This window comes from Nelumbo lutea, chromosome 6 (genome assembly GCF_056320005.1).
Source record: "Nelumbo lutea isolate HS-2025 chromosome 6, American lotus-T2T, whole genome shotgun sequence".
Lineage (NCBI taxonomy): Eukaryota > Viridiplantae > Streptophyta > Magnoliopsida > Proteales > Nelumbonaceae > Nelumbo > Nelumbo lutea.
In genome coordinates this window covers 71,687,210-71,698,992 of record NC_142689.1, presented here as the reverse complement: position 1 = coordinate 71,698,992, position 11,783 = coordinate 71,687,210, and the positions used below count along the sequence as shown (strand labels likewise).

Sequence of the window (11,783 nt, the reverse complement as noted above, 5' to 3'; positions counted from 1 at the left end):
ATTGAGCAATCCATGTGAATGGTTGCAATCTTCATCGTTAAAGATGTTTTACATATTTCGATTATTGAGGTTACTCCATTTCTTATCAAATTGATCAAGGGCATTGTCTAAATTTTCACTGTATTTGGTGTAAATTAGGTGTCCATTGCTGAGGCCACTTGTCCATCGTTTCTCCAAATCCAAGCAAGACCCGTCCTAACCTGAAGTTGTGCTGGGTCCATGCTTACGTGCAGTTAGGATTGCATGTCCTGGCCCATGGACTCAATTGGCTTTGACCAGATAAATGGTGGGGCCTCTGCTGTAGTACCAAACCCGTTCACGCTAATTTAAGGTGTTTGAATCCAATTATTTAGTTTGACGATTGGATGGTTCATGGTGTTGAGAGAGTATTGACTAAGATGCATTCATCTTGGAATCTTCTATACTGGCGGTAAGGATGGAACCCATTCTGTCCACTTGCACATCTCTGTCATGTAAAGCCCCGTGATGTTTGCAAAAGAGCACGGATGGAAAAACACTGAAGAAGCCCCTATTATAATTGGACCTAAAGGCGAAATGTCCAATTAGAGGGAAAATAAAATGTGTCTAAGACTAAATGCATTTACTCAAGTAAGTGCATTTATCCATGTTTTTATTTTCCATGTAAATATCTATTTTAGCCATAAAAATCTAATATAAGGGATAATTTTGTCTCGTTTAAGTGTTGATAATTTTTTCCCCATGTGAAAACTTTTCTTAGTCTACATGAATCTGAAAAAAAAAAAAACAGATTTTTTTATCTATGAAAACCAAAATCCAAAATCCAAGTGGGAATGAAGTTCATGATACCCCCTTTTAGTGCCTTTGTGTCTGATTGAAATTTAGAGAATGAGAGATCTGCAAAATGGGAAACCGTAGTTTTATCAAGAGAGTATTACCAAAATTTTGTACGTGATTCATATCACTGGTGGCAGTAGGATTTGATTGAAGTTGAGATGTTTTTAGTCATTCTGTCAGTGTCGACAGAAAATATGCCACAGATTCCCTCAGGTTCGGTAAAGTTGATTTACCGAAAAAAACGTTTCGTTTACTCCGTAGTCCGTACAAATGTTTAATTTTGTATGAATTAGCAAGATGTTGTAATAAACAAAAAAGTGGAACAATATTGAATAATTGCTTCAAATTAAGAAAAAGAATATAATCCATTTCCAAAAAGGAATTTCAGAATATACTCGCTTTGATAAATTTAACATGCTCTCTATATTTGAAGAATAATCAAAGAAGGTAAGAAAGGGGAGAAACACAAAAAGTGTGCATTGTGGACAACTATTGAACGTGCAAAGACAGTATATAAATACATACGAATTACAAAGAATACATTTCCTTTAAATTACATGTGAAGGTGACCCGTCAGGAAGCACTCACATTGATGCTAAATCCAGTTCTTCATCTGAATCAATCACATCCTCGTAATTATAGAAAGCATTTGCCTGTCTCACGATTACAACAAAAGTAAATTCCCACATACAGACGAAAGGAAAATTCAAGGTAACCCGTCATGAAGAATAAGAAACCTTGTTCTATCTCTCTCTCTATATATATAAAATACTCTTAACAGTCGTGTCATACCTTTGGCCTAGGCAATACGGCTACGAAACTATGAAAAACTGGGTCATCAAAATAGGGGGGTTCTAACACAATGTACGCCCCCTTGTTATTATACCTCTCTTCTGTAGCCTGCATAAATACCAGCCAACATTTTAGATGAATATCAATTACAGATGAAGGAAATCATATGCTAAATCAATGAATGGACAAGATGGAAAGCATGAGGAAGCAAGAACTGATCAAGCATAATCACCAGAAAATAAATAAAAACCCCTCAATATATATGGCATCCCAGCTCTATGGCACCTAGATACAGGGAGATATGTTCGGTATACCAATTTGACATGACAAAATACTAACACTGTGAGATCAGATATGGCATGGATACTTCAGAAAAATTTTTGATAAATATAGTTCAGACTGTTGATTATTTCAAAAGTTATTCTGGTAGTCCAGTTATACCTTTGTCAAAAGAACAAGTGCATAAACTATCTTTTACCCAAAAAAAAAAGTGCATAAACTATTAGGAAAGAACAATGGTCCATTTTTTGTTATTTGTGTTACTCGTGCAAAATCAAGTTTGCAAACATTGAACAATAGAATTCTGAAAAACAAAAATAATAGAATTCTAAATTTCTAATATCAACCCTTGCATTGTGCAGCCATAACAGATTAACCGCCTTTTCTTAAACAAAATTGATCAATAGAATGACTGTCACTTTTATGAACCTACGCAATAAAAAACTAGCATCCACCATCCTTTTTGTTAAATTTGCTTCTGCAATCTTAATCTAAACCTAAAATGGAGAAACTTCAAGAAGAAATTTAGAAGAAAATTTTTCTCCATCTTGATCATTAATAAAATCCCTGGTCATAGTTATTAATAAAAAGTGGGAGGAAGATAAAATACTATCCTGTACTGAGAAAATTATAAAGTTACCTGTTACTATAAACTTTCAAGGTCCTGAAATTCCAGAATAGCTCCCATCAAATTACTCAACTATAGGACTGAAATTGGCAGTTGGGACAAGGCTTAGATGATGATGATGACTCAACTATAGGAACTTACAGTAGGGGTGTTCAAATTCGGTTACCAAACCAAATATCCAATTTGGTTATGTTGCTTCAGTTTTTCGGTTCAGTACAATTTGGTGATTTTTTTTTGGAAAAGGTAAGGTAATTTTATAAGAAATCTTAAAGATACAAACAGAAACCTGCCAAGGACAGGGCAGGCCTGGGGTCACCCCCCATTACAAACACCAAATCGACTGAGAACTCAACAATTGAAAGACATTTTAATGTTTGAATTCTGGAGTGACAAAAATCCAGGACATCAATTTGCTGACTGCTGCCTGCCCTATCTCCTCTAGAGTGACATCAATTCTGTCACTTCTGGAGTGACAGATATCCAGGACATCAAGAGTCATCAGAGATCTGCAAGCCTCTTCTTTCTAGGTTGGTTCTGGACAGGCATTTATTTAAAGCCATAGTCCAGACCAGGAAGAGGGACTGATTGAGTTCCAAATCTGCATAGATGGAAAAGCCCCCACTGCAGCTCTGCTACTGAGTTTACTGGCCATTGATTTTACTGAGAAGCTACCCTCTTTAGACCAATTCCATGTCCACTGATCATCCTGGTTGCAGTTAATACTCTCTGCGCTCGTAAAGTTTCCAACAATCTCATAACTTCTACCAATTCCCAATCAAAAAGACTTCTTCCGAACTGTGGAGTTTTACCTGAGAAGGTGTAAGAGTCAGCAATCGAAGCATTCCGATTGGTGGCACACTGATAAAAAAGAGGAAAACCTTCAGCCAAGGGGTAATCCAGGCACCAAGGATCCTTCCAGAACCCAATTCTGTCTCCTCTACCTACTTTGAAGCTTAAACCCTCTCTAAACATGGGAAAACATCTCATTATGCCTTTCCATAAAGAACAGCCCCAATTAGGAAGTGGATCTCTTTATCTCCAGTTTCCCCACTCTACCCCAAACTTGGCGGCTATCAGGTTTCTCCACCAAGCTCCCCTTTCTGTGGCAAATCTCCAGATCCATTTACTAAGAAGAGCCAAATTAGTCACCTTAATGTTCCTTAGACCTAGTCCCCCTTCTTCCATAGGAAGACAGATTTGCTCCCAGTTGACATGATGAATCTTCTTTTCTTCCTCCCAACCCCTCCACAAGAAATTCCTTTGGAGAGTCTCCAATTTGCTGGGACAGGGAAAAGGGAAAGGAAATAAGTAGGAAGATTTGAAAGGGTACTTATTAAAAGGGTTACTCTTCCTCCAAAAGACAGATATTTTGCCTTCCAAGAGGAAAGCTTTTTCTCCAATCTTTCAGTTACTGGATCCCATATAGCTTAAGGACATTTTGCTCCCAAGGGAAACTCCAAGTATTTCACAGGAAGGTGCTCCACCTGACAAGCCATCACTCTAGCACAGTCCCCCAAATTAGGAGCTTGACCCACTGGGATAATTTGGCTCTTATTGAGGTTGACTTTCGGACCTGTCACTACTTCAAACCAGCTGAGAATCCCTAGTAAGTTTTCCAACTGCTCCTGGGATGCATCTATGAAGCATAAGCAAATCGGAGGATGTTGACTTTTTCCTCCCCCTGGGGAAATTGCAAACCCTTCCCACAAACTAGCTTCAGCTGCCTTCAGACCGGAGAGAGAGAGAGAGAGAGAGAGAGAGATTTCAACAATACAAATAAACAACAGAGGAGATAAAGGATCTCCTTGCAGACTTTCATCCAGTTTCTCCATTTTTAACCAAAATTCATTTTTTCCAACACAAAATCTAGGCATCTCCAGTTTACCTGGTCATAAGCTTTTTCTATATCCAGTTTGCACACCAAACCAGAAATCCCCTCCCTCCTCCTAGGTCAATCAATTCATTTGCAATTAGAACCGAATCAATGAATTGTCTTTTAAATGCATAGCCCCTTCAATTTTGGGAATAAGTGTGATAAAGGTGTTGTTCAAGCTTCTTTGCAGTGAAGCACTTGAGTGGAAGGCCTGAAAAGCATTTAGAATGTCTTGCTTTACAAAATCTCAACTCTTGACATAAAACAGATTTGAAAAACCATCCGGCCCAGGTGATTTCTCATTTTCCAAATTTCTGATTGCTGACTTAATCTCCTCCTCAGTAAAAGGTCTTTCAAGGGAGCATTTTTGTTCTTAACTCAACTGCTTAAAGGGGAGATTTAAAGGGAGAGGTCTGCACTTCCAATTCTCCTTATAAAGGTTTTTATAAAAAGAAGTGGCAATTACTTTGATTTCTGCAACTGATTCTCCCACCTATCTTCACAAATTAGTTTGCTAATTGAAGAAGTTCTGATTCTATCATTTGCCATCTTATGGAAATAATGAGTGTTCCTGTCTCCTGCTCTCTAGCATTTGTCTTAGCTCTCTGTCTCCACTTTAATTCCTCCTTGACTGCCAATTTATCAAAAACAGATTTTGCCTGAGTTCTCTTCATTCTTAACTCCTCTGAAATTGGGTGCATTTCCTCCGCTCTGTCAATTTCTTCAATTAGGTTAAGGCATGCTCTTTTTTCTGTTTCTGAGTTCAGATTATTTTCCAGTTTCCAGATTTTCACTCTTTCCTCGACTGCTCCCAACCTTTTTTGCTAAAACAAAAGAACTAGAACCTTCCACCTGCACTTCACACCAAGATGATCTTAACAAAGGGAGAAAATCAGCCTCTTCAAACCAAGCGTTCTCAAATTTAAAAGGTGCTTTAATTCTGTCCCTATTACCACAAATTAATTCCATTGGCAAGTTCCAGCAGAGAAGAAATAGAAAATAAACCTAAACTGTGAGATACCACCTTACAGACTGATGGATCCCAAAGGATGGCCAAGCCTCCAGCACTGCCCCTTGTCGGCTTGGATCTCCACCACACATTACCCTCCCCCCAAATACTTCAAATTGTTGCTGCATCCATCGATTCCAACTTAGTCTCTTGAAGCAAAAGAATTTGAGTTTTTGCTCTTTTTAAAACATCACACACTACCAACCTCCTTCTACCCCACCCCAGTCCTCTTAACATTCCAAGACAATATTCTTAGTTTCATTAACAACTAACCAGAAAAAAGAAGACAGGATACCCACCTCCTTGCTACTTCTTACTTCCTCTTGCTGCCGCCTTTGTAGCTCCCCACCCTGTCACTCAGCCCCCAATTTAATCTCATCATTTCCCTTTTTTTTTGAAGCAATACCCCCCCCCCTTTTCTTTTGAAGCAATACCCCCTTTTTTTGCTGCTAATTTTCCCCTTTCCATGAGAATCCTATGCTCAATCCCCTCCAAAAATTTAGTTGTTTCATCTTCCAGACCCTCCATCAAAACTCCTAGAAATTTCCCTAAACCCAACAATTTTGAAGAAACTCAAGAAGAGGAGGAACAAAGTTTAGAGGACTTATCTTCCTGAGCCACCGAAGCTACAACTTTTCCTTCATTGACGTTGGGTGGGGTACTTCCAGTAATCCACTTGTTTTCTTTATGGCTGTTACCCAGCTTAGTCGTCGACTTCTCTCTCTGCTGAACAACTGACCAGTTCTCATTTTAGAAATACCGGTTTTCGGTTTTCAGTTCAGTTTGAGAAAAAATTTTCAACCAAACCGAACCAAAAATCAGATTAACCAAAATAAATACATATATATATATATATATATATATATATATATATTTATATTTATATTATAAATATAAATATTTTTTATTCCTTTTGAAGGGCTACACAACAGGGGGTAACCCATCCCCCAACCCAGGTGCAAGCAGGATTCGATCCCAAGTCTCCGCTATGACCAGCAGGAGACCTTACCAACCAGCTGGTTGGCACCTTGCAATATAAAATTAATATTTATATTATTAATTAATTAATCAAATTAACCGATTTGAAACCAAACCAAACTGATTTGAATTCAGTTTGGTTCGGTTCATGAAAATGGCCTAACCGAAATGTTGGTTTGGTTTTATTCCGAATGGAATTGAACCAAACTGACCGAATGAACACCCCTAACTTAGAGGTAGACTCCAAAGTGGTAGTGTGCTGGCTCAAGGATGATGGGGTGGCCCCACAGTATTATAGGAACATGTTGGGGGAGACCAAAAAGTTAAAGAGGTGATGGTCATTATCGTAAGGTGGGTACACAAATCTGCCAATGGGTTTGTGGAAGCATGGCAAAAAAAGAGGTAGCAGAGAAAACCTTTTTGGGGTGTGTTGAGTACCATTTGATGTGAAAAAGGAAAAGGTAAGGGCACTACAGAGGACAATGTGTTTGGCCATGATTCAGGCTAAGTCGGGGGGGGGGTGCATAGCACTTGTTTGTAACCTACTCTTTTCACATAATTAAAAGAAAAGAACTCTTTAATCTGTTACTGATAAAAATGGCTCAGATATTGGTAATAGGTGAGTTAAGGATGCATGAAAATGGTTCTTTACCTCTTTTCCTTTTTTTTTTTGTTTTATTGATCAATAATAATATCAAAGAAGAGATTTGTTAATAATCAAAAGCTAAGGAATACAATCATCTCATCTAGAGTACCATAAAGGTGCTAGATACAAAGACCCTTGAGGGGAAGATGTCAAACCAGAAGAAACAAGTTAGAAGAAAATAAAATGCTATTCTTGAAGGCTTACTCTCCAAGTTCATTCCTTCTCTAGCTAGGCTGTTGGCTATACTCCAGATCCACCCAAGAAGGGATATTATCCTAAGTAACTATAATCCATTTTCCATTGTCAGGCTCCGTAATGTATTTGTGTTACCAAAATATTAACTAGTGAATTAAGGTCCAAACCAACCGCATCATGAACTTGACCAATACCCTTGATGAGGTCATCTATGATGATGACTAAGTGATGATAAGGTCACCTAATGATCAGTTTGTTTCTTTTCCTAGTTGATGAGATAGTTATTTTAAAGTAGTGTTTTGTATGCTTATTTCCCATTTTTAAAATAGTATTATGTAGTTATATTGCTATGCAAGTTAGATGTTTTAAGCATTTCTGGTAGTACATCATTGAATAAGAGTATATAAAACAGAAAGATATATAGTGGAGGATTTCTTTTAGGTCTTCTTTCAATTGTAGCATACTAGTACATGGTAGCCATAAACAAGGAGACTACATCAGATGGTCAAGGTTGTTAGCTTATTGCCTCCTGAAGGTGCTAGTTGGTTCAGCTGGTAAAGTTAGCAGAACTAGTTCCCACTGACCTGGTACTCAATCCACCTTCACCCTCCCCACCCCCACTCCCAAGTTTGTCTAGTAAAAAAGGGTCAACTACCTGAACTAATTCAACCTTCCCCTTTATGTTTGCAGAACAGAAACTAGATATCACATCTTTTATTGCATGTTTGCAGTCTTTATTAATGAGGCTGCAGCATTATATTAATTAGACATCTTTTGTGATTGACAAGAACGCTTAGGCATTGATCAGTTGCATTACTTAGGGATGTCAAAATGTCAAATCAACTACTTATCACCTAATTTCATTGACATCATGCATGTTGTGCTATTTTTTATCCAGAATTTTTTTTTCTTTTTTTGTATCAAGATTCTTTCATTTTTTGCCAAGGTCAAATTTTGGTAATATTATGCTTTTACAAGCATTCAGCTATTAAAAATCCAGAATATAGAAATAGTTGAATGGTTGAATTTTTCTGATATTTTTCCAAATAAAAGTTGAGAAAGAGAATGAAACTATGAAAGTTACTGTTAGCTCCAAGATAATCAACTAAGGTCATGGTTTAGTGGACTCTTGGTAAAGATATGCATGGAGTAAGATTGTAAGAATAACCTGGAATTGTGGGTAATCAGGAGCACTGAAAAGTGTAATCAGCTTCCCAGACTGTACTACATGATCAATTGTATATCCTTCTTGCATTCCCAAAAGACCGGACCGTTTTTCCCTAGCATCAGGCCCTTCATGTGATCTAATAATCAACTGTAGCAACAAGAAAATCCTTGTAATTAGAGTTGAAATTTGAAATGCTTTAACTAAGCTAAGAAAAGAAACCAGATGACAAGATTGCTTTCACGGCATATACAAAAGCAGTTTTCATGAACTCTCCTAAGTGGGTTTAGATTCCAGCACTCCATTGATTCTTGATGGACACTACAACATAACATTTTTGTTTATCTAGCTTATATATCATAGATGAATAGTTAATATACACAACAAACACCTTTTCCAGAAACCATTACTAAATAACAAAGATAAAGTTTTAGACCATTTTTATAGGCATACAATGTTAGAATTTAAGGTCCATTACTGGTGTGATGGTAAAATCTTGGGCTAGCAAGCGTGAGAACATGGTTTTGAGTCTGAAAGCAACCACTTTGTTAAAAAAAATGTCAAAGGTTAGGACAGCATCATGTCTACCCCTCCCAAGACCCAAGGTAGCTGGGAACAACATTGGGTAATGGCCTTTATAATATTAGAATTCAAAAAAATATATATAGACTATTTTAATAGTTAGTACTTTTCTATAGATGTGTTTGCGAGTCCTTGTTTTTTCTTCTTGCTGACTCAGACCCTCAGATGTGTGTTGCATTCTGATTCCCATGTATATATATACTCATCCAACATTGTACAAAAGGAATATGGAAAATGATGTTCAAAAAACAAGTGCACTTGATTCAAGTTTTTCCATTATGGATGTGTTTGTTTCTCCATACAGTAGAAACTTTTCAGACTAAAAATTCTTTTTTAATATATTTTTCATATATTTATAATGCAATTTCTTTGTTAATAGATATATTTTTTTATTGTTTTTCATTTAATCATAGAAAGAATAAATTATAGAATAATTGTGAGATGATTGTCTAGAATAATGTTAAGATAAAGATGAACTATCTAAACCACACCTTTAGTTGATACTTTTTCAAGAACTCCTCGGTACAGTCAGGACCCCATAACAGACCAATGCCTCTCTCTTTATTTGGAGAAAGACCAGGGTTCATTGATGGATCTGACCATAGCACATCACCAGGTATCAAGTTCAAGCCTTGCCAAGGAGGATCAAGAACTGATCTTCTCGCTTTAGATAACTCCTCCAAAGAACCAAGTGAGAGATATTCAATATCCGGTTTGAAAACCGTTCTACGACCTTTCTTCCCTTTGGCCCTCTTTGATGAGGCGACAGGCATGCTGCGGAAAAGTCCACCATGAGCTGTATATACACGTCCAGCAATAATAGAGGCCAACGGAAGCCCTTCAAAGCATCCTAGGCATTTCCTGTACACATGCTTTCCTTGATCTCCATATTTCGCTATTACCTCTTGTTCAAAACCATAAACAGATGTACAGTATTTGGATTCATGATTTCCTCGTAGAAGAAATACTCTATGTGGCAAAAAGATCTGTGAAACAGAAAAGAATTTATAGAAAGATTAAAAATACAAATTCATAAAAGTACCATGTGATAAAAAAAGAGTCCCTTCTCTTGATTGGGAGAATTGATGTACTTTATCAGCAAGTCTGAACTATGTTAAAGGTAGGGTCACCGGGCAGACACCATTTTTTTTTGTGTGTGTGTGTGTGTTAAATCCAAAGCTTCTTACTAACGATGGCCTTCTTAACACGGTAAACTGCATAAATTCCATGGAAATAGCATATCATAAACATGCAATTCAGTTGCTTTTCTTAGTATCATCTATAAGAAAACTACACGAACTGTTTTTCTACTTGTCTAGAATCTAGCCAGGTTGATATTTTCTTCCATCTTCATGGTGTCACTTACCCCCCAAGTCTCCTACTTCCCTAAATAATTCAATGAAGGGACTAAAGACATCAACGAAATCAGAAAGAAGGATGGACACAGGATAAACCAACTAGACAAAACAAGCCTAAAAAAAACCCAATTAAACAAAATAGATCCATAATTACCTAAAAATTCAAAATATTCAAGCTTCAAATACAAACTAAAGAAGCTATTTGACAGACAAGCACCAAGATCACAATTTTAAAGCAAAAGACCAAAACCTCATTTCCGCAATGACATCCATTTTCTACTTTAACCGAATCACATAAATTCATTCGTGTATTCAAGTGATAATCGATGGGATGGAGATACTTACTTTCCAAGCCAACAACAAAAGAAACGTTTCAAGCCCCCAAGCCCCTCTATCAACATAATCTCCATTAAACACGAAAAACCTTTTCTCGGAGGGAAATCCAGCATTTTCAAAAAGGAAAATCACATCGTGCAGCTGACCATGAACATCACCCACCACAACGACACTGGAATCCGGCGCGCACCCATCAATGTTAACACAATTCGGTTCCTTGTGGAGTATCTTTGACGCCAAAAGAATAAGTTGGTCGAAAACCGGAACAGGCAATACAGAAGAGAAATCGGAAGGGGGCAGATTTCTGGAAGACCAATCGAATGTGGATATAAGGTCTAGGACCCAATCTAGCGTCAGATTTCCATTTGAAGGCCATGAGAGAGGAGTTCGAGGATTTGATTGAAGTTGTTGTCGAGCCAAAGCAATGAGATTGTCGTCTTCATCAGAACCGGATTTGGTAGAAACCGAAGCAGAAGAATCCGACTGTAACATAGCGTGTTAGCTGTTGATTGCCCTGCTATTGTTCGTGTCAAAATGAAAAACTCGAATATTGCAGCAGCAGCAGCAGCAGCAGGAGGAGGAGCAGCATCCAACACCAACAATAAACAAGGACACTGGAAACATCCTCCCCTCCGTCACACCAAGCTTGCTAATCCCAATTCCCACATCGCGATATTACCTTTCGTTTTGCTTTTCTTTGTATTTTGTGTTGTTTGCTACCAAAAATCCAGACCGTCCATGAGACCATGACCCACCCTTTGATGACAAACACTCGGTTTCTTGTTTCAATGTTTTGCCTGTTAAATTAAGAGTAAAATATAAAAACCTCCTTGGGTTTTCTGATAATAATACAAACCACCCCTCTTAAGCAAAAAAATTAAAAAACCCAGGGGAGGTTTAAGCATAAAACCCACTTTGGTCCCTAATAAGATCGTGCTCACAAGACCATGCATATATCATTCTCACAGCCTTTTACAACCGTGTATTGGGAATATCTCTATAATTGTATGTTTTTTTTCATGTGGATATATTCCCACTGCAAGACTATAAGGCATTGTTCGAATGATCCAAAAATCAGATCGGATTTAAAGACTTGGATTCGAATTCGAATATTAATGGACTCGGA

General features: G+C 37.5%; 1 protein-coding gene across 1 annotated transcript; it reads right to left on the bottom strand.

Annotated features, from left to right (window-relative positions):
- Window positions 1-1,134: 1,134 nt before the first annotated feature.
- Window positions 1,135-11,431, bottom strand: PP7 (serine/threonine phosphatase 7). Its single transcript, XM_088952544.1, has 5 exons — window positions 10,667-11,431; window positions 9,455-9,949; window positions 8,385-8,531; window positions 1,609-1,716; window positions 1,135-1,469 (listed from the first exon to the last, which is right to left on the bottom strand). Exons 1-5 carry the CDS (start codon window positions 11,147-11,149, stop codon window positions 1,401-1,403), a joined length of 1,302 nt encoding a protein of 433 aa, XP_088808670.1. The 5' UTR covers window positions 11,150-11,431; the 3' UTR covers window positions 1,135-1,400.
- Between the last annotated feature and the right edge of the window lie 352 nt (window positions 11,432-11,783).

Excerpts from the sequence above, each read along its gene's own strand:
- PP7 (XM_088952544.1), bottom strand. The coding sequence starts at position 11,149 with ATGTTACAGTCGGATTCTTCTGCTTCGGTTTCTACCAAATCCGGTTCT. Across the intron at positions 9,950-10,666 it reads TTTTGTTGTTGGCTTGGAAA|ATCTTTTTGCCACATAGAGT; the intron begins GTAAGTATCTCC and ends TCTGTTTCACAG. Across the intron at positions 8,532-9,454 it reads TGAAAAAGTATCAACTAAAG|TTGATTATTAGATCACATGA; the intron begins GTGTGGTTTAGA and ends TTGTTGCTACAG.